Source organism: Daphnia pulicaria, chromosome 6 (genome assembly GCF_021234035.1).
Source record: "Daphnia pulicaria isolate SC F1-1A chromosome 6, SC_F0-13Bv2, whole genome shotgun sequence".
In the NCBI taxonomy this organism is placed as follows: domain Eukaryota; kingdom Metazoa; phylum Arthropoda; class Branchiopoda; order Diplostraca; family Daphniidae; genus Daphnia; species Daphnia pulicaria.
In genome coordinates, this window is record NC_060918.1 from 3,404,134 (window position 1) to 3,422,357 (window position 18,224).

The window sequence follows — 18,224 nt, forward strand, 5'->3', positions numbered from 1 at the left end:
GTCACTGTTGGAAGAAGAAGATAATTAAGAAATTTGGGGAATCTTTTAAAGTTTGTAAAAAAAGTGTGTTTGACCCGATTTTTTACCCGGGCCGTTACCCGGCCGGTAAAAAATTTTTGACCCATTGGTCGGCCCGGGCCGAGCCCATTTGCTCTGTTGGCCCAACCCGCTCCAACAGAGAACGAACTTGAACTCCACCCGTTCCAAGAAGAAAAACCCATCTAAAAAACCCATTGAAAAAAAACCCTCTCAAAAACGTCCGGGCCACAGCCCTAATGGCAATTGACAATGCGTGAATCGGCGGCATATTGTACTGTTCCTTATTCCGGTTCCGTTTCCCTCTGTTAGCCGTGTGCGAAGAAGAAAGAAGTAATATCCCGGATTAAATTCTTTCATGCTATTGTATTACTTAAATGACGCACTATATGTGCCCGCAAGGCGAAGCAATATGGGCGTGTAAGTGCTTCAGTGCTTTGTGTCCTGCAAAGCTGGCCAAATTTACATTTAAGTTTTTTAAAAACTTATCAGTCTGTAGGGATGTTCTTAATCTTTACTTGGGGAGTGTGTGCGTCGTATTGTCCATCAAGTGTCAATTATCGAATCTCTAAAGAATGATTTGTTATTTGGTTTGGATTATGTATTTTGCTTCACGTGGACAACAGTACAAGATTTTCAATTTCCATTTTGATAATATGTATATATATGTAGACGCAGTCGGACGCAGTGTAGACGTAGCTATGGTGTTAAGTATATTGCAGACACTCTAATAATAAAAGTTCTTGAATATTTTCAGAGCGTGAAGCCTGTCGCTGCACGCTATGCTTTTTCCTTATGTGCCACCAAGTATACTTACTGTATGTGTCTGAAAAAAAAATTTGAACACGACAAAATACAAATTTCACATCGACAACATATGAAACCAGAACACACAAACACCAACACACACATAGGATCGAAATCCACCTTGTTAATTTTTTGGAGATGTATGAAGTTGTTTCGCATGCACTGTGCTCTCTGGAGGTAGAAGGCACCATTAAAAATACGTCATATAATTGTGTATTGTTTATAAAATATGTGTTTCCGTCGGATTCAGTCGGATATCTCATGTGTATATATGTACAGTTCAAACTTCAAACACTGCCAGATCAATTTAACATATTCATTTGTCGGAAAAGTTGGGCCTTAATTTCTCTCGCTTGCAAACCATTTCTCCACAGAAACATTACTGACACGAAACGAAGAAATAAAAAAAAACTAAAATAAAAACTGGCTGTAATACATGCCGCTCATGTCACACGAAGCATATAATATACCGCGCACTTCAATTATAAAACACATTTGCAGTTTTGTTTTTCTATTTGTTGCATCCCAGAGACTTTCTACACAGATGACGTATTTTGAATGTCGATTGGTGAGGAGCGAACCAATGAATTCCTCGCATTCGGGGTGAATCGAACAACAGCGCACTTTTTCCGAACTTTAAATATCTCCCAAAGGCACTGGAACAGTCCCCCGCATAGTAAAATATGAACATCAAGATCGACGCATCGACTAATATGCCACACGCCACCGAAATCCGCACACTCGCACTTATTCCGAAAAAGGCAGGGTTTCTTTCTAACAATTTCCTTGAGGTTGGATGGGGTTTTTAAACCAATACAGATCCCGGGTTGTATCCAATCTGAAACTGCATTACGACGAAGAAGGAATGAAATACCTAGAGAGTGACAGCTTCAAAAGAGTGAGCGTTCGTGATGGTCAGTCGACAAAGGATAGGCGTTGATGACGGGGCAGTTGACACCACGACTCGTGACGTTTATGGTCACTGCCCCGTTATTACTGGCCCTCGTTATTGGCGACGGCAGGACTTGCTCTGACGCCGTGTCGCTCATCGCTCGGCCGTTGTTGTTTTTGCTAAGCTGTTGGCTTTCGATCTCGATCACATTCTTGAGCTGATCGCTCCTGTTGCCCTTGTTGCTGCTCTCGTCTTTGGTGAGGATGCGCCCTCGATGCCGCTGTCCCCTGGCCGTTAGCGGGAACAAATCCTCCGATTCTTCGCTCGCTCTCGAGTCGGCCATCTGCCCAATCTTGTTCCGCTTCTCTTCGTTCGTGTAGTAGGAGGCGGCGTGGCGCGACACTACGGCGAAAGCGGCGCAGACGGCCGCCACGGCCAGCACCCCGACGCCGCAAACAAGCGCCAAATAGAGCGGATTCTCCAGGAAGATGACAAAGCGACCCATGGGCGTCAAAGTGGCTCCGGCGGCAGTGGCCGGCTTGCTGGGCAACCCTTGCGAATCGATGAGCATGGGCGGATAGTTGCACGTCGGCAGATTGACGTGATCCAGTCGAGGCAATTCGACTCCGGCCACCGCCGGCGGATCTTGACAAATTGGGCACGGCTGAGCCCCGTCGTCGTCGATGTAGTCGGCCGTCAAGTTGCCGGCGTTGGTCTTTAATCCTCGGCAGCCGTCCTTGATGTGACGGCTGGCAGGTGAAATGTCCAGCCACTTGAGCATCGGGCCAATGACACAGGCGTCGCAGTACCACGGATTCCCGTGCAAGTAGATCCGGCGTAAGCTCTGAAGCGCCGACAGGGCGCTGAGCGAGAGATCCGTCAAGCTCGATAGTTTGTTGTACGACAAGTCCAGCTCGCGGAGCGACGGTAGCGAGCGGATCACTGTAATGGTGGAACAATCGGATGAATATTAATTACATAGCTTATAAGAAAATCAAAGTTGATAAGTGTACCCTCGACTGATAGGTAATTGAAGGAAGTGCCGGAGAGATTGAGACTCCGCATTCCGTGATGGAAGGAGAAGAGATCCGTCTGGAAGTTCTGGTCGCGGCCGATGGGGATGTCCGCCACGTCGAATTGGCTGAGATTGAGTTGGATTCGCGGACTGAGAATCGACGACCAGAGATGAGACACTTGCAGCGGATTACCGCCGATCTTCAAGTTGCGAAGTGACTGGTTGAGTGGCAAGAAGACGAACGGGTCCAAGCTCTGCAGACGGTTGTACGACAGATCCAGTTCGGTGATGCTGACGTTGATGAATGAGGCCGGGTCCAGCGTCATCATCTTATTCCGGGCCAGCGACAATGACGTCAGATTGTGGCCTACATAGCGGGTGATTGCATGGAAAGGAACAAAACAACAATAGACACATTGATTAGCTATTATTCCTTCTTTGGCTTCTTAGTGGAATCGTTAGAGTTGAAGGAAGAATCCTTATATTCTTGACTATATTTTTATACAAGCTGGAAGACGTACGTACAAGCATCTAAAAATAATCGTAATGTCCAGTTCAGTGCTATAACCAAAATAAAAATACTCGAGAGACTGTATAGTTAATAGTTATTCTTTAGGTTATCTTATTCTATCGGAACTACCGTCAACACAATACTTGGCTGACGACGTAAACTCCGATCATCTGGAAGAGATCGAATCAAAGTACCGGTACCACAGCAGCAAACAGATTATTAATACTGGTCCTTTCCCTCTTCACGGATGGTTGCTCTTCTTTTTAGCCATCAGTAGTTGGGATGGAGCCCAGGGAGTGAGCCGACTATGGAAGACCGAAAATATCTAGGAGTTGCTGGTTTGGCTGGTTCGCTATGGCTATTGGTTCCTGCGATTGCAACTTAATCAATAGCTGCTATTTTTTACGATACAGAACCCTTATCTTCGGTAGTAAACTTTCTTTATAGTCTGAGAACCTTGCTAGCTATTTCGAAAAATTGAAGAACCCCAAATTTTGCTACTGCATTACCGTAAAGATTATTGCGAATAGAGTTGCCTTGGAAATTTTTAATCGACTTTCTCAGAGGAAGCGCATAGTGAGTATTAATTTACCCAAACTGCTTATAGTTGATTTCTTCCGAATTTTTTCCCATCCTATTAGCAATCATTCGACTCATGTATACGTACGATAGCAGTCATAATTGATTATACGCATCGTGAAATGTTTGGACTAAGTTGACAAGGCGGCAATTTAATTTGCAGATAAATAAAAACGCGAATCTTTCGTTTCATCGAGGTTTCAATGGGTCTTGTCGGAGTCAACCCCGACGATAAAATAAATTTCCCTAAAAGTCTAAAACTTCCTTTTATACCGTGAAAAAGAATGGTCTTTTATAAATGTTTATAGAGTAATGCTCTGAGTTTTTTCTTGTCATGCCTTCTTTCTGAGTTCTTATTGTCATGCCTTTTCATTTTTAAACGGAGAGTTTATTGCACTATTGCCGGTTCGATTACGGCCAGATAAAACTGGTTCGCTAACGGAACGATGTGGTCCTGAAAATTATATCGTATCATGCGCACTCTTTAGTTACGCTACTTTAATCCGTGATCAAAAACCGTAAACTTAAAAGAATTGACATTGAAACAAAAAAAAAAAAAACAAAAAAAAAAAAAAACAGATGATCTCACACTTAAAAATATCTATACAGTATGTACCACTCGATTTCGGCACACTACCCTCTAGCATTAATTTGAGATAAGGATCTGGGAATTTTGGAGAGGGGAATTCATCGTTTTACCAGAGCGTAACAAAACTGAACGTATGAATAATTTTGCGGGTGAGTGTGTGCCACCTCTATAGGGAAAGAAGACGTCCAACTAGTACGAGGGGAAAAGGAAAAAGAAAAATATGTTCACCTGTTAATACGCCACTGGTGAGCACGGTAACTTGATTCCCATCTAAATGGAGATGTCGAAGCTTTAAAAGATCTCCGAACGCGTTTTTATCGAGGTAGTGAAAATTGTTATCTCCCAAATCGAGGGTGACGATGTCTGGCAGCAAGTGAAGAAGCAGCGGGTTGATGTAAGTCAAACCGCAACGTCGACACCTCAAAGCTCGCAAGAGGCGGACGTCGCGGAATACTTCGGGCTCCAGGTCTTGCAGCAGGGGGTTGTCACTCAACTCCAGTTCCTCCAGTCGATGGAGACCGTAGAAGAGGCGGGGCACGAATTCCGAGAGACGGTTGCCAGCCAGAGAGAGCCGCTTCAAGGCCGGAAGATGTCGGAATGCCGCCGACGGAATGGAATCTATGATGTTGCCGTCCAGCCTCAGATCTTCCAGCGAGATGAGACCGCGAAAATTCGACTCCACAAGAGCTGAGATGTTGTTGAGCGATAAATCAAGAGTTCGCAGAGATCGAAGACCCCAAAATGAATGCTTGCCAATAGCCGGCACGAACGAATTGATGATTTTCAGCTGTTCTAACTTTGCCAAACTCTGAATAAAATAAAATATACAGGATATAACAATTAAGAGTATTTACGTTATTAAAATGGTGTTCTTATTTAGCTTTGATTGTCATTTTATTTAAAATTTTCAGAAAATGATAAAAATCACCTGAAAGATGGGGCCGATCGTCAAAGAATTTGGTTTATCGTCAGGCGCTGCTATAATTAGCACCTCGGTCAATGGATCCATAGTTCTGATGGGGATGGGGTCTCCCAGGTCGCCTCGGTCGCAAACGACTTTGACACGACCGCGGGGGTCCAATCCGCATCGACAGACTTCCACAGGGCAGTTGAATGCTTCGCCGTTATTAGACGCTGGCACCTCAACGGAGCCTCCAACCGCTAATAAGGAAAAGCTCGTCACTGCCATAACGCTGATTATTACAAAGACCCGGAGATCAATTCCAGAAGCAACCATCGTTGGAACCTGTAACAAAAAGCCAATGTAAAATCGACAAAATATTATGAGTATTCATTTAAAAAAAAAAAAAAGGTGAAATTGTTTATGCTTCATTTGGAAAAGGCGTACAACAAACGACATTTGAGTAACCGGTGGACCCGACTAGGAGACTGCAGCATGCACTCGTTTCCCCTTATTTTTGTCGGCATCCCTACTAGGCTATATACACTCGGGCGCCCGGCGACGCCGACCTAATTAGATCGGAAGCGTTACGCCGTCAGCAACGGCGTGAAACATTACATTTTGAACGCACCGAAAATCGGAAGCGCTGATGCTTGTCATTCCACTCTGCTGCTACAGTGACGGGGTGGTACACAGCAGCATTCTCTAAATTTTTGTGCGTTTATTTCCAAGACTCTCGGTCTTGTACATATTGTAAAGTTGGAAATCACGGGATTCCTTTGGCGACTGTGAATTCTAGCGGTAACCCTCGCACAAATGCTATACACATCGAATTTGCGTGAAAGCCAGAAGTTCCGCACTGACGTTCAATGCTGAAGTTCGCCGCAGTTCACTGTTGACATTTACAGAATTTGGGGCTATTTTTATTTTCTAATAGGGCTTGTACAGACGAAACGGCGTCTCCTAAAATTTCGATGACGCGCAATGACGCAATTTCATTTGTTAATCATGAAGTCTGTTGCCTTCCTACTTATTATGGCACACTTATACTGTCATTGTCACCGGAAGAATAATTCAATTTACGGAGGATTGAAATCCGATTGAGGTAAATCCTGAATTCCTGATGTAAATCCTTGTTTAGTGAGGTTGTAGCAGATCAAATGGTTTAAATAGTTACAGGCTTTTCCTACGGCAAAAAATAAATGTTTGATTCCATCGAAACACTCAAACAAGCACGATTCAGGTTCGTCGGTGACTGTCTGCTTGTTTGCTTGACAGTAATGATGTCTCGATACGTGTCAAGCTATAAACTGGGCGCATCACGAGATACATACAGTCTAGCCCGCACGCCTGCTGTTATACGGATATTTTGATTATACGGCTAACTTTGAACTGACTCTTTATTTGTTATTCCTACAACCAGCAACTTGGCTTTGTTATAGTTTTCGCTGGATTCATCTATACATCACTCTTTCCGAATCGATCTGCATCTGTAGCGCCATGTAGAGCACGCTATATAAAACAAATCTAAAGAAAAGAACGGAATAAAAGAATATGCTATCCCACTCTCAACTGTGCTGGTATACTCCCGGAGATATTTTTTAAAATCTTATTTTTACCGTTTGCTTTTCAAAACCATTTTGATTGCTGCAATCTGCAAGCAGTGAAAGGGAAATCAATAGTTTTTTTATATATATAATAAAGTTTGTGCAAATTGAGAATCGATCAGTTAATATCAATCGCTTTCGATATTAAACAAGAAGCGTGTAAAATAGACTGCGGAAACAATGTGTCCATTCTCACACGTTCGCTACGATGTTAAGTACAAGGTCTATTAAGAAACATAAGCCGAATACAACCGGTACGGTATGTCCTTGAGCGAACAACTTTAATATGGTATTTTGAAAATGTTATCCCGATGAAAATAGTATGTTGTGTCCCTCCGCATGCCGCCTGCGACTTCCTTTTCTTAGACTCAGCGGAGCATTCCTCTCTATGTACCGCTGGATCGTCTTCACTGCCCCTCATCCGCTATAGCCATCAGCCCCCCCAAAGAAGGAAAAAGACGCACAAAGCGGTGCATTGAATTTTTTCCTTCTTGCGATTGCTCTCGAGTGAGAATGAAGTGAAAAGCTTCACTTTTTTCTTTTTCAAAACTCGGAAGGTTTTTCTGCGAGCGCTGGATTCAAAAGCGGTTGCTAAGGCGAATGTAGCCCACCGCGTCGTTATTGGAAATCAAAGAAGAACCTTCTTGATAAAAGGTGATTAATAGTTCGCGGTAAGAAATGAAGGGAGAGTTTGCATTTATCATTCCTTGGAGCTATATGTATATGCTGTGATGTCAGCGTTGTAGAAGTGCGACTGTCTGGGGGAGATCTTCTGTGGAATCATCAGTTTACATGTTGAGAGAATAAAGATTTACTTTTTTAGACGCGAAAATATTGAATGATGGCACCAAAGCTTCTATGTACAAGCGGTCTAGATGGGATTAATGATGCGCAACCCACGTAGTTTTTCCTTTTCTCTGATAGATGAACAAGATTTGAACTTAAGTGTGAGGTTAGATCCAACGCAGAGAAAACCTAATCAATCCATTAATCAAGAACACAATCTACCAGCTGGCCAGCTGCGCTGCATTATGCTGTCTGCTGAATATAGCCTAGAGCCGGTCGATAGAAAAGAATCGTTTTTCTTTTTCTAAAAAAGTAAAAGTTGAGGGATAAATAATTCGTCATCGTGGAAAAAAAAGACGCAGTAGCTGGTGCGGATGCAACTCCAGGATTGCTACCGCATCGTCTTCTTTTCTTCGTTGTTATCCGCCGATTGATGATCTGGGTGCTGGGTTGGCCGCCCGCCGCCGGCCTTTCTTTTCTATTAGCTCTAGCTCTCTTTCTCTCTCTAGCAGCATTGACTCACAATCTGCCATGGCGCGAAATCGTTTAAGAAGGGGAAAATGGGCTTCCATTTATAGTTACTTTGTCAGCTATATAGAGCTATACGCCGACGCCGATGGGAAACCCAACCAATATTTCTGCACGCGCATCACGGCGAAAAGATTTACCTCCCCTGATTTGACTAAATCCCCCCACCCCAAGAGTTGATTCGATATATAATAGTGTAAAATATATAGACGCTCTTGTGTTCGTCTGCTTGAAATATACCTTCCATGACTCTGCCCCTACTGCTTAATGCTGATTGCACAAAAGGTCTGTTGACCTTGGCCTTGTTTTGTTGATTTGGGTCACAAGAAATTAATTGGAAGCTTCTCGGAAGCTATATTGGGGGACAGAGCTAGGTGTTAATACCATAAAAGTGTGACTCAGATTTTCATGCGAATCATCGCCCCCTATTTTCTCTTAGTCTATCCCCCTCTTCCAAGGGTGTAAAGCGCTGTGACATAAGCTGCTGCGTTGCCAAATATTTGCATGAGCCCTATTGCCTATATAACTGGCTATTGTTTTGTTTTTAATCCATTCTCTATAAATGAATCCTTCGAACAACATCCCTTAAGTTACTTCTTTGCCAACATTCATCATATTCAAACATCACCATGCCTAGATTGCCTCAACCCGAATCTCTCGTTAAACTGTGTGTCAAGTGCGTAACAAATGCAAGTCGTAGATCTGCAAATAAAATTCCAGCAGTTATGCGGAATTGTAATATGACCGCTATCAATTCTAAATTTTTCCCCAATGCATTTCATCAATTACGTAAGTTTATCAACAAAAAGCAACATTTTATTTTATCTCTTCAAGATGATGCACGAATTAATTGTTTTAAATATTTTACCAAATGTTTTTAGCCGTTGCGCTCCTGGAGGAAATCATTTTTGCTTTTACAATGAGGCGAATGAGAGACAGAGGACGAATGCCGATCCCACATCCATATTTCCTTCATTATCTCATCACTCCACAAATTCAACATTTAAGTTTTTCTCTTTACTATGGGGGTTACTTGGGTTTATTCCCCAAGCTTGAAAATTTGCTAACATTGGACCTTGGAAAAACTGGAGTGAAAGATGACTCTTTAAAAAGCATTGGAATTTACTGTTCCCAGTTAAGGTATTTATAAGGCTATTACTTTTATTTGATTTTTCCATAGAATGCGGTTTATTAATTATTATTTGGAAAATAGGTCGCTGAATTTAAAAGGTTGCACTGACGTGACAGACGATGGAATTCGATGGCTTTGTGGGGTGGATTTACCGGGAATGGGAAAATCAAGACTTTGCAAGACCATCCAAAAATTAAGTATTCTTCACACAAGTGTTACTAAGAAAGGAATTCAAGTTGCGCTGAAAAATTTCCTGTTCTTGAATATCCTTGAAAATTGTTATATTGTAGATGCATTGGCAGAGTTGGCCCAATCAGCGATAGATTCTAAGCAACCCGGCTTTTATAATAATACGTTCTCAATTTCTACCTTGTACACATCTCCTGATACGCCGTTAAGGAGTAATAGTCTGCCACTAGCCCTCCCTTTATGCCATTTAGTTAATCAGGTTTCAATTTGTGTAACCAAGGAACTGAAAGATAGTGATCTTTTGTGCTTATTGTCGATCAAGATGCTTCGTAAACTTGAAATCGGCGGTTCTTCATTTTGTCTAATAACAGGCGAAACTGCTATTACTTTTGATGGAGGTGTGGCTCCACTTCTCAAGGCATTTGGAAGATCATTGGAGACTCTTATGTTGGGGGGTATAAAATTAGTTTGTCTTTCCAGCATAATCGAATTCTGCCCAAATCTAATTTCATTGTTTATCAGCGGCACTTCGGGCTCGTTTAAGGACGAAGACCTCTTCCAGGTGAAAAATAAGCCGCCTATTTTAAAAGAACTAAAGGTGTTGACTTGTTATTTTCAGGTTCCAGCCGATATTCTGTTTGTTTTGCTATCTTTTCCTTCACTCGAAAAAATTTCAATTGGTCTTTGCGATTCGCTCACTGATGAGGTCTTACTGGAGGCCTTCAAAAGTCACCGATTCAAGCACCTTCAAAAGCTGGAACTATTTTTTTGCGATTCAGTGACGTGGCGTTGTATCAGAGCATTATTGTTAAACGGCTGCGATTCTCTAGAAGTCATGAGCCTCCATCAGTGTAAATGCCTTGGGAAAAACACTTTTGAAGATTTGCACTCTCTTATTTCTAAGAAAAATTGGAATTTGTATATCACCTGCCAACTTTTTTTTCAGAGAATTTAGAGTCCTGCGTCGGTTCATTTATTCGATTTAATCTGTTATTAGTAAAATCGTTGCATGCAGTTGAAATAATTGTGGAATTCGTGGAGGAATGGGGGGAAATTAATATCGAGGTATTAGCGGAGGTATTACAACCTAAACTACTTAGGCTTATTTCCTTTAAAACTTGCAGAAGGTCATTTTTTACTGTGTAATTTCAATATGTAATTCCAAAGAAACATTAACAAGTGAATCTGCATGGCGAATTTTTCAAGGAAAAGCTATATTTTAGTCTTTAATCGTAAAAATTGCTGTTAATAATGTTTTGTCTAAACTGTGTTGTATTTGAATTTATTCAAATCAAAAGGCTTAACACATGACGCAATAATGTGTTATGCTCGGTGTTATGACAGTGCAATTTATGTAATCATATTTCCTTTTTGTTGTGTACATGCATGTGCTGAATATGTAAAACGAACGTTGTATAAACGAACGAGCGCAAAATTTTGCAAAGTGTCACGGTACTATTTGTGTCGTCGAGTCTCCGCTTGTCGTTCTACCAACATCCTTAGGCTATAGCTTCCCTCTCCATCAACTTTACCCTGAAGGTATTAAACTGACAAGGTTTTCATTCTAATTCTGATGGATTGAACCGATTTATTCATTGCAACATAGGGCGCATATTTGAAATGATTACATCACTGAAGTCGTAGCTAAGCTCATTTTCCAAATTTTTATTAAAATGACTAACTTTGAATCATTGGATTGACAAATTTCCAGTAGTCGGTCGTAGTCGGTTGCAGGGTACATCCTCAGCCGTAGCTTTTTCTGCTATAGGAGCTGTGATCACTGGGTTAATTTATTATAAATTGAAGTGAGTGTAGGCCTACCTACATTTTTAGATTCCTTTTCATGTTTCTTGAATTAGAAAGGGAATAGGAAGGTTAAGGCTTACTAAAAACGAATTGAAATCATCAGCGCTAAAAAAATTCGTTTTTTCAGGGTTGATAAATTCCCCGCCAGATGACTTTGTTGATATTGCTAACAGCTGTCAACGGTTTTACTTACGGATAACGTTTTACGCCATTTAGTTGAAAGGTTATACTTTGATTCTTGTCTGAATTGTATTCCTTTTATCTTTTGTTTTGTTTTATATATAGTTATCTAACATAAGGTTAGGAGTTTAGGACTAAAAAGGATGGAGATAAAAGAGAAATCGAACAGCTCCCGATCAGGCTAAATGGCAGCTAGATCTGAGGACATGGCTGTTAAATCATAGTGGGACTATCTACTCCATCTGCTCTAGAACAAAAGGTGTTAGTCTATTATGCTCAATTTTCAGCTCAATTTATTTAACAGTCAATCACATTTATAGTTGCAGAATGCAGAGACAGAAATTAAATACTTATTTGTATCTACAGGCACAAGGAGCACTCTGTCGTGAAGACAAGCAACCAAACTTATCAAAGGTAAGACAAAATGTGTCATATCCATGGGGGATGTTATCGGTAGTGAATCGAAAAATCATGAAATAATAGTCAATCCGCTTTTTCTTGCCACCCAATGATCAATCTGTTGATGTTTTTTGTCCTGAAAATATATTTGCAATGAGTATTCAACAGCGGCAAGTTTCGATAATTGTATAGCGATTCGTGGTTAGCTTTTTCTTTCATTAGCTTCGTTAATTTCCGCCTGTAGCAAGAAACTCGTCTGAGTTAGTTATCGTCTCCTCGTCCCAGAAGTCTGATGAATCTTCATATTCTTCGATTGTGTCAACATGAAAGCGAACCTCTTCCCGATCTTCCTCGTTCAGATGGACCAACATCATTCTTTTATTACCCGAACTGGATTGGTCTGTTCAACGACAACTGGCGCATTCGCTACAGCTCGATCAAACTGCTGGGCGATTTTCTATGCAAGATTTCCGGCGTCTCTAATAAAATGCGGTAAAATGTCTACGGAAACGTCTAGCGAGGATGATAACTTTGGAACGGAGCAGTCAGATTACAAGTCCATCATGGCCGATCATGGCCACGTTTGGCCCGCCAGCATACAGTTCGTCTTCTCTGGTTATAAAGGTGAAATAATCGCCGCGCGTCATTTTCAACAATTCTTCTTGGCCCTGGGTGACGTTGACTACGTCTAGCACGTCCTTGATTGTATCTTCGGTAGATAATAAACGTTTCCGATCTTAATTCATAAGAATATCTATTCAAAACGTGCCGGGAACAATTTTTGAATGAGAATCTTGTATCATCGAACACTAGGTGACACTACGGGGATGACATTTTATTCTAAATAAATTATTCGAATTTCCCTTCCTAGATGGCGAAAATGTCGAGCTATTACTGGCTCGATTGAAAACGGGGCATTAGAATACGATTAGGTAAATGAGCCATGTAATTGCGGGTTTGCACTAGGTTTAAATAGATATTACATCTATTCATAAAACCAATATTGCGATGTTAGTTTAATTGGTTATTACGCAGCTGTTTATGCATTGCGTTAAGGTTTATGCTTACCATTACGCAGCTGTTTATGCATTGCGTTAAGGTTTATGCTTACCATTACGCAGCTGTTTATGTTTTGCGTTACGGTTTATGCATGACCAAAAAGTGGCACGAACGGCTTGCCATAGTTTTGTTGATTTGGGTCACAAGAAATTAATTGGAAGCTTCTCGGAAGCTATGTTGGGGGACAGAGCTAGGTGTTGATACCATAGAAGTGTGACTCAGATTTTCATGCGAATCATCGCCCCCTATTTTCTCTTAGTCTATCCCCCTCTTCCAAGGGTGTAAAAAGATAAAAAAGGTGGCGTATGAAAAAAGGGGGACCGAGGGGGGGGGGGGCCATTCACCCATATACTTTCCTCCCCCTTCGGTAAACTGAATTTTCCGTTGTTGTCTTGGAGAAGGTCAGCTGCCGTGATTTTTTCAGATTTTTCATTTTGTTTATGTTTAACCTGTAGGTAACCATATCGCTCGCTTTGTCTGCCGCTATTTCGCCGTCTTTAACTAAACTGTATTTGAAAATCAAATTCCCCCCCCCAATCCCGGTATTTCGGTTCCCAAATGATATATTGGTAGTCGGAAGCGATTCCTCTCATCAAGAAGAGCATCAAAAGTTTCAATTGAAAGACATTACCGTGGAGGGAATTTTTCAATCCGGAAGATGTCGTTGGGTTCTCAGTCTTACTCGCTGATGTAATGCATAAACTGCCATATCGTTAGATGACCATTCGTCGTCTTTTTGTTTCTTTCTTTTCGCAACTATAATAAGCGTTTGTTCCCGGTCTTGCGTTAGATTTTCAGTTGCATCAAATTGTCCTGATAAATCGTCATTGATATCCTTATCTGCAGTATTGCTCAAGGTATTGCTCTTTTTCTTCTGATTTAGACTATTTTCCGCCATGATCTGTTGAAGCACAAGTTCAGTCTCACTATCATTCGTGAATAACGTATTCGTTCGGTCAATCGCTTCACAAATTTCAGGATTCCACACATTTTCGATTTTGCTGGCGAATTCCACAACTGATCTTAAAATATCCATTGGCAAATGTAATTCTTTAAAATTACTTGAGCCAAGTGATTTTTTTTTTCGACCACTCGTTAGTGTTCCTTTTTTTTAAATAACGCAAGAAACTAAATATGCAGTGTTAAAAACACGTACATGAAAACCTGCGCTGGTCAGCTCTTATTTTGTAGAAAAAAAGGATTTAATGACCTCCCCTGACGAGGTTGTTTGAAAGTAAAGAGAGGGAAACTCTTAATGGCTCGCCTTCGGTTTCATCAGCAACCAAGTTTTCGGGGGAAATAATCAACTTGGGTGGCGAGCAAACGTTTGGAGGACAACGTCGATTATCAGAATCGGAGTAGGACAACGTCAAGTTAGCAAAAACAACGTTGCGAGAGAAATGCGACAATATATCGACAGCTTGTTTTCGTTCTGTTGAGTTACATTTTTTGTTCTGTGCTGTTTGCATTCTCAACTACTGTTGTTCCTTATTCATTAGTCATGATGGCTGCTCCTAATGTGTCCGATCTCTTTTGCAAAGCTGTCAGCGAAGGTTCGTTTGATGAATTAAACGCGTTATACCGAAAACACGGACGGGAGGCAATCGTGGCTAATTTTATGGACACTTGTACCAACAAACATGGTGATGCGTGTCTAAAAGTGGCTGTTGAAAGCAAATTTTACGACGTGCTCGAGTTCCTGATAAACCAGCTGAAAGAGCACATAATGTGCAGTACATGGAAAACCTCTATTGAAAATGTAAGTCCTTTTTCATGGGAAACGTTTAATTTGATAGAAGTCACAGAGCCGTTTGTACTATCACCCGATATTGCGATCATTCGTGATATTTGCCATCAAATGCCAATTACCAAATTGATAGAATATCTCGTTGATGTTAACATTGACGAGCCTCTGTGGTTAGAGTTTGTTTTAAACTCAATAATGGCAAGTTCAATCCCTCGACCGGATAAAATTGTTGCGCTTGAGTGTATGGGTATCGCCTTCATCTTCAAACAAACACGTTGTTACAATTGTTACAATATCCATCAGAAAACTCAGTTGAACGAATTTATATTTTGGCGTGGACTACGTTGTTGGAAAGAAGCTTTGATCCTAAGAAATGCGACAGCAGATGGTGACCCAGTTATACCCAAAGTTTCCATCAAACTGTCTGAAATGTTACGCAATGCTTTGGGGGACATAGCCGAAATAATGAAAGTAGAAGAACTGGAGCAATTGGAACAACAGTGGTCCTTACCTAGAGAACTAGAAGAGTGGAAAATATTACGCCGGTCCCTCGAAGCTCAGGCCCTTCTCGTTGGTCATCGGATCTTTACCCAGCAAACATGTTTACTCAGCACCGATATGAATTCATTTCACCTAGAAAATTTTGGATTATTTTTCCAAACCATTATCGAAACCGAATGGTTATTCAACCAAAACCGTGTTCGCATGTTCAACATTTGTCTAATCATCCTGGTTCTGTCTTACGGGTTCAGGTTCAATTCAACTAAAATTCACGAATACTCATATTTTGATGCGGCAATTTATGTATTGTTTGAAGATGCCAAATTTGCCGTTATCCCACGAGATTCGCCAAACATCGTGCTAACCGTCAAGTATACGCTAGCAGCTTTAACAAACGTGTTTTCAATATCGCCATACTTCCACCGTAACAGCTACTGTACCCAAACTAAAATTCACGTTCTGTTATCAAAATGGCTATCCTACTTAACACAAGAGCAAATTGCAAATTTGAAGGAATGCCTTATTCCTTTTTTTCGAATTTCAAACCCAACATTTCACCACAATTATACCGGTCTTCTTCGCCAGTCGGTCGTTGGACACTGTCGTAGAAGTGGGGTTCAACTCATTCAACTACTGCTGGATGCTGGAGCGGATCCCCAAACTACCGACGGAAAAGGCAAAACTCCGTTTCACTGGTTGTTTGAAGGTTGGTCAGCCTATGAGCCCTATGAATTTAAAATGGTTTTCAAGGCATTGCTGGAGGCTGGAGGCCATCTCGATCAAGCGACTAAAAATGGGGATACCGTTATCAGTTTAATTAAAGACTGGAGAACCTCGACATTGCCTTTTGCCGATCTCGTTCGTGATTCTTATTTTGACTCGATTATTTACTCTGTTCTTCCGCTATCGTGCTCTTGTGCGCAAGTCATAGCAGAAAATCAAATTCCATTTGAAAATCAACTGCCTCCAAGTTTGAAATCGTTCGTCCTCAGCCACAGCGCGTCTAAATAACACGAATGAAAAGGTATTTAATTCAATTATTCATTATTGTTATGAAATCTTATGATTTTTTATTGTCTCGACTAGTTTTCATTGGTTTGGTTCATCTTTGAAATCTGTCTCGTGATTGCATCACCACCTGGAACCGACACATATGGAACTGACACGCATGCTTTGTGCGGTTAAGAAGATAAAATGTAATTAGTACACCATGAAAGTTGTCCAAATAAATTTAGGCCTCCTAATCGTGTTTGATATACTATCAATAATGTTTGGTAATGTTGTTTTTAAGAAGGTATCAATAAAAATTGCTATTGCGACTTACTGCGGAGTGGGTGGTTGGTTGCCTAGTTACAACGTAGCTTAACGTACCTTATAACTAAATGGATAAAAGTAAACTAAACTTTTATCGTTCTGAAGCAAAGGACTCGTGCAGTGTTTTCCACCGATTTCTTTATTGCTGCACATTTGTATCGTTCCAGACTTTCCGTCAACGTTGTAGTAGTAGTAAGAAGTATAGTCAAACGGAAATCCCACTTAATTGTTTTCTGAAATGTGAATCGGCACTGAAAGGATTTACGCCGATGCAGAGGTAGGGAGAGAAAATCAATGATGGCCGATCCTTCCAAGTCCTTCCCCGCTATGGAGACCTTTTGGGTGTGCTATTATTTATTATTCTGTATTACGTTTTCTCACACTGTTTCAAGGACCATTACGCAATATCTAAGCGTATAGCTTTATTGAAATGGTGTGATTTTTTAAATCTTGACTTAAGTGGGAGATGGAGACTGTTTTATCACTCTCAGCCAAAATGTTGTAATCTAGATTCGAATCCCCATCGCCATCTTATTCACCTTTTTTATGCCATGGATTATGCCGTGTTCTTAGTAACTGGATTCTCATCTCCAGTGGCGCAGTTGGTTAGCGCATGGTACTTCTAAGACCGTATTAAATTACGCTAGCACATATGAAACTAATGCCGAGGTCGCGAGTTCGAGCCTCGCCTAGAGAAACGTTTTGTAATAAAACAGATGGATTATGAATAATTGGATTTAAATGGACATGAGCAAAATAAGGTAAACTATTGAGTAATTCAGAAGAGAAGAAGAGATATTGATCTGGATTTAAGTACAAAGTAATTACAACTAACCTTAACCCTGATTCCTGACCCACCCCTTTGTATTGTCTACGGAACGCACGAGAAATACTACACTCACCTTCGTAAATCACGAAGTAAGCTGGATGTTTTACTTTATTTCTAACTTATCTGGTATCTTTAACACTTCTCATGAAAAATTTGATTTAATAGACAATCCTTACAGAGGCCGACGGATAGGTGTTTCACCATTTTCAGCCAATAAACGCCAAAAAACAAGTTTAATGTCGTCAGTATTTGAATCCGGATCGGCAACGAATTAAAAAAAAACAGACATCATTCCTAGAAGTTTTTTGTGTTGCTTGTTTTCCAATAATATGCCCCAAAGAAATTCTTTGTTGTTGAAATCAAGAAACCCACCACGGTATCCTTAATTCTTAATGCCCGCAGACGTGTATAACATCTCCAGTGGCGCAGTTGGTTAGCGCATGGTACTTATAAGACAGTATATCTAATACGTTAGCACCGACAAGTAATGCCGAGGTCGCGAGTTCGATCCTCGCCTGGAGAATTCATTTTGAAAACGATAAATAAAATTCGCATAAATATAGGCATGGAATAGAAGCAAACTGCTCAAATAAAATTATGTTCCACCCGACCCGTGGTCCCGTCTTGTTCCGAGTCCAATGGCGTCCAGATAGGAAACGTATACTTTTAGTTTTAAAGAAGTCACAGAGCCGTTTGTACTATCGCCTGACATTGCGATCATTCGAGATATTTGCCACCAATTACCAGGCTGATAGAATATTGATGTTGAGTGTGACGAACCCCTATGGTTAGAGTTTGTTTTAAGCTCGATAATGGC

At 41.0% G+C, this 18,224-nt stretch overlaps 2 protein-coding genes, 1 long non-coding RNA gene and 2 other non-coding genes across 6 annotated transcripts; 4 read left to right on the top strand and 1 right to left on the bottom strand.

The window, feature by feature from the left end:
* Positions 1-1,353: 1,353 nt before the first annotated feature.
* On the bottom strand, positions 1,354-5,847 carry LOC124344610 (leucine-rich repeat-containing protein 15-like). The gene is made up of 4 exons (XM_046798215.1): positions 5,358-5,847; positions 4,658-5,237; positions 2,749-3,117; positions 1,354-2,677 (listed from the first exon to the last, which is right to left on the bottom strand). Exons 1-4 carry the CDS (start codon positions 5,664-5,666, stop codon positions 1,734-1,736), a joined length of 2,202 nt encoding a protein of 733 aa, XP_046654171.1. The 5' UTR covers positions 5,667-5,847; the 3' UTR covers positions 1,354-1,733.
* Positions 5,848-8,833: 2,986 nt separating this feature from the next.
* On the top strand, positions 8,834-10,427 carry LOC124344613. The gene is made up of 5 exons (XM_046798217.1): positions 8,834-9,040; positions 9,133-9,391; positions 9,465-10,134; positions 10,192-10,278; positions 10,371-10,427. Exons 1-5 carry the CDS (start codon positions 8,881-8,883, stop codon positions 10,425-10,427), a joined length of 1,233 nt encoding a protein of 410 aa, XP_046654173.1. The 5' UTR covers positions 8,834-8,880.
* A 1,090-nt stretch (positions 10,428-11,517) lies between these two features.
* Positions 11,518-13,344, top strand: LOC124344611. 2 transcript variants are annotated; one of them, XR_006919779.1, is made up of 3 exons: positions 11,518-11,601; positions 11,664-11,817; positions 11,879-13,344. It is a non-coding gene; the product is annotated as an uncharacterized LOC124344611 (long non-coding RNA). The 2 variants fall into 2 exon arrangements; XR_006919778.1 differs by having other exon boundaries at positions 11,925-13,341.
* Positions 13,345-17,165: 3,821 nt separating this feature from the next.
* Positions 17,166-17,275, top strand: Trnar-ucu. Its single transcript has 2 exons — positions 17,166-17,203; positions 17,240-17,275. It is a non-coding gene; the product is annotated as a tRNA-Arg (tRNA).
* Positions 17,276-17,821: 546 nt separating this feature from the next.
* Positions 17,822-17,930, top strand: Trnai-uau. The gene is made up of 2 exons: positions 17,822-17,859; positions 17,895-17,930. It is a non-coding gene; the product is annotated as a tRNA-Ile (tRNA).
* Positions 17,931-18,224: the final 294 nt, after the last annotated feature.

What these genes read in the sequence shown, in the direction of transcription:
- LOC124344610 (XM_046798215.1), bottom strand. Translation starts at nt 5,666, where the DNA reads ATGGTTGCTTCTGGAATTGATCTCCGGGTCTTTGTAATAATCAGCGTT. An exon ending in CACCAGTGGCGTATTAACAG is followed by an intron (nt 3,118 to 4,657) that starts GTGAACATATTT and finishes CCCGCTATGTAG; the next exon opens with GCCACAATCTGACGTCATTG. An exon ending in CAATTACCTATCAGTCGAGG is followed by an intron (nt 2,678 to 2,748) that starts GTACACTTATCA and finishes CCACCATTACAG; the next exon opens with TGATCCGCTCGCTACCGTCG.
- LOC124344613 (XM_046798217.1), top strand. Translation starts at nt 8,881, where the DNA reads ATGCCTAGATTGCCTCAACCCGAATCTCTCGTTAAACTGTGTGTCAAG. An exon ending in ATTTACTGTTCCCAGTTAAG is followed by an intron (nt 9,392 to 9,464) that starts GTATTTATAAGG and finishes TTTGGAAAATAG; the next exon opens with GTCGCTGAATTTAAAAGGTT. An exon ending in AGGACGAAGACCTCTTCCAG is followed by an intron (nt 10,135 to 10,191) that starts GTGAAAAATAAG and finishes TGTTATTTTCAG; the next exon opens with GTTCCAGCCGATATTCTGTT.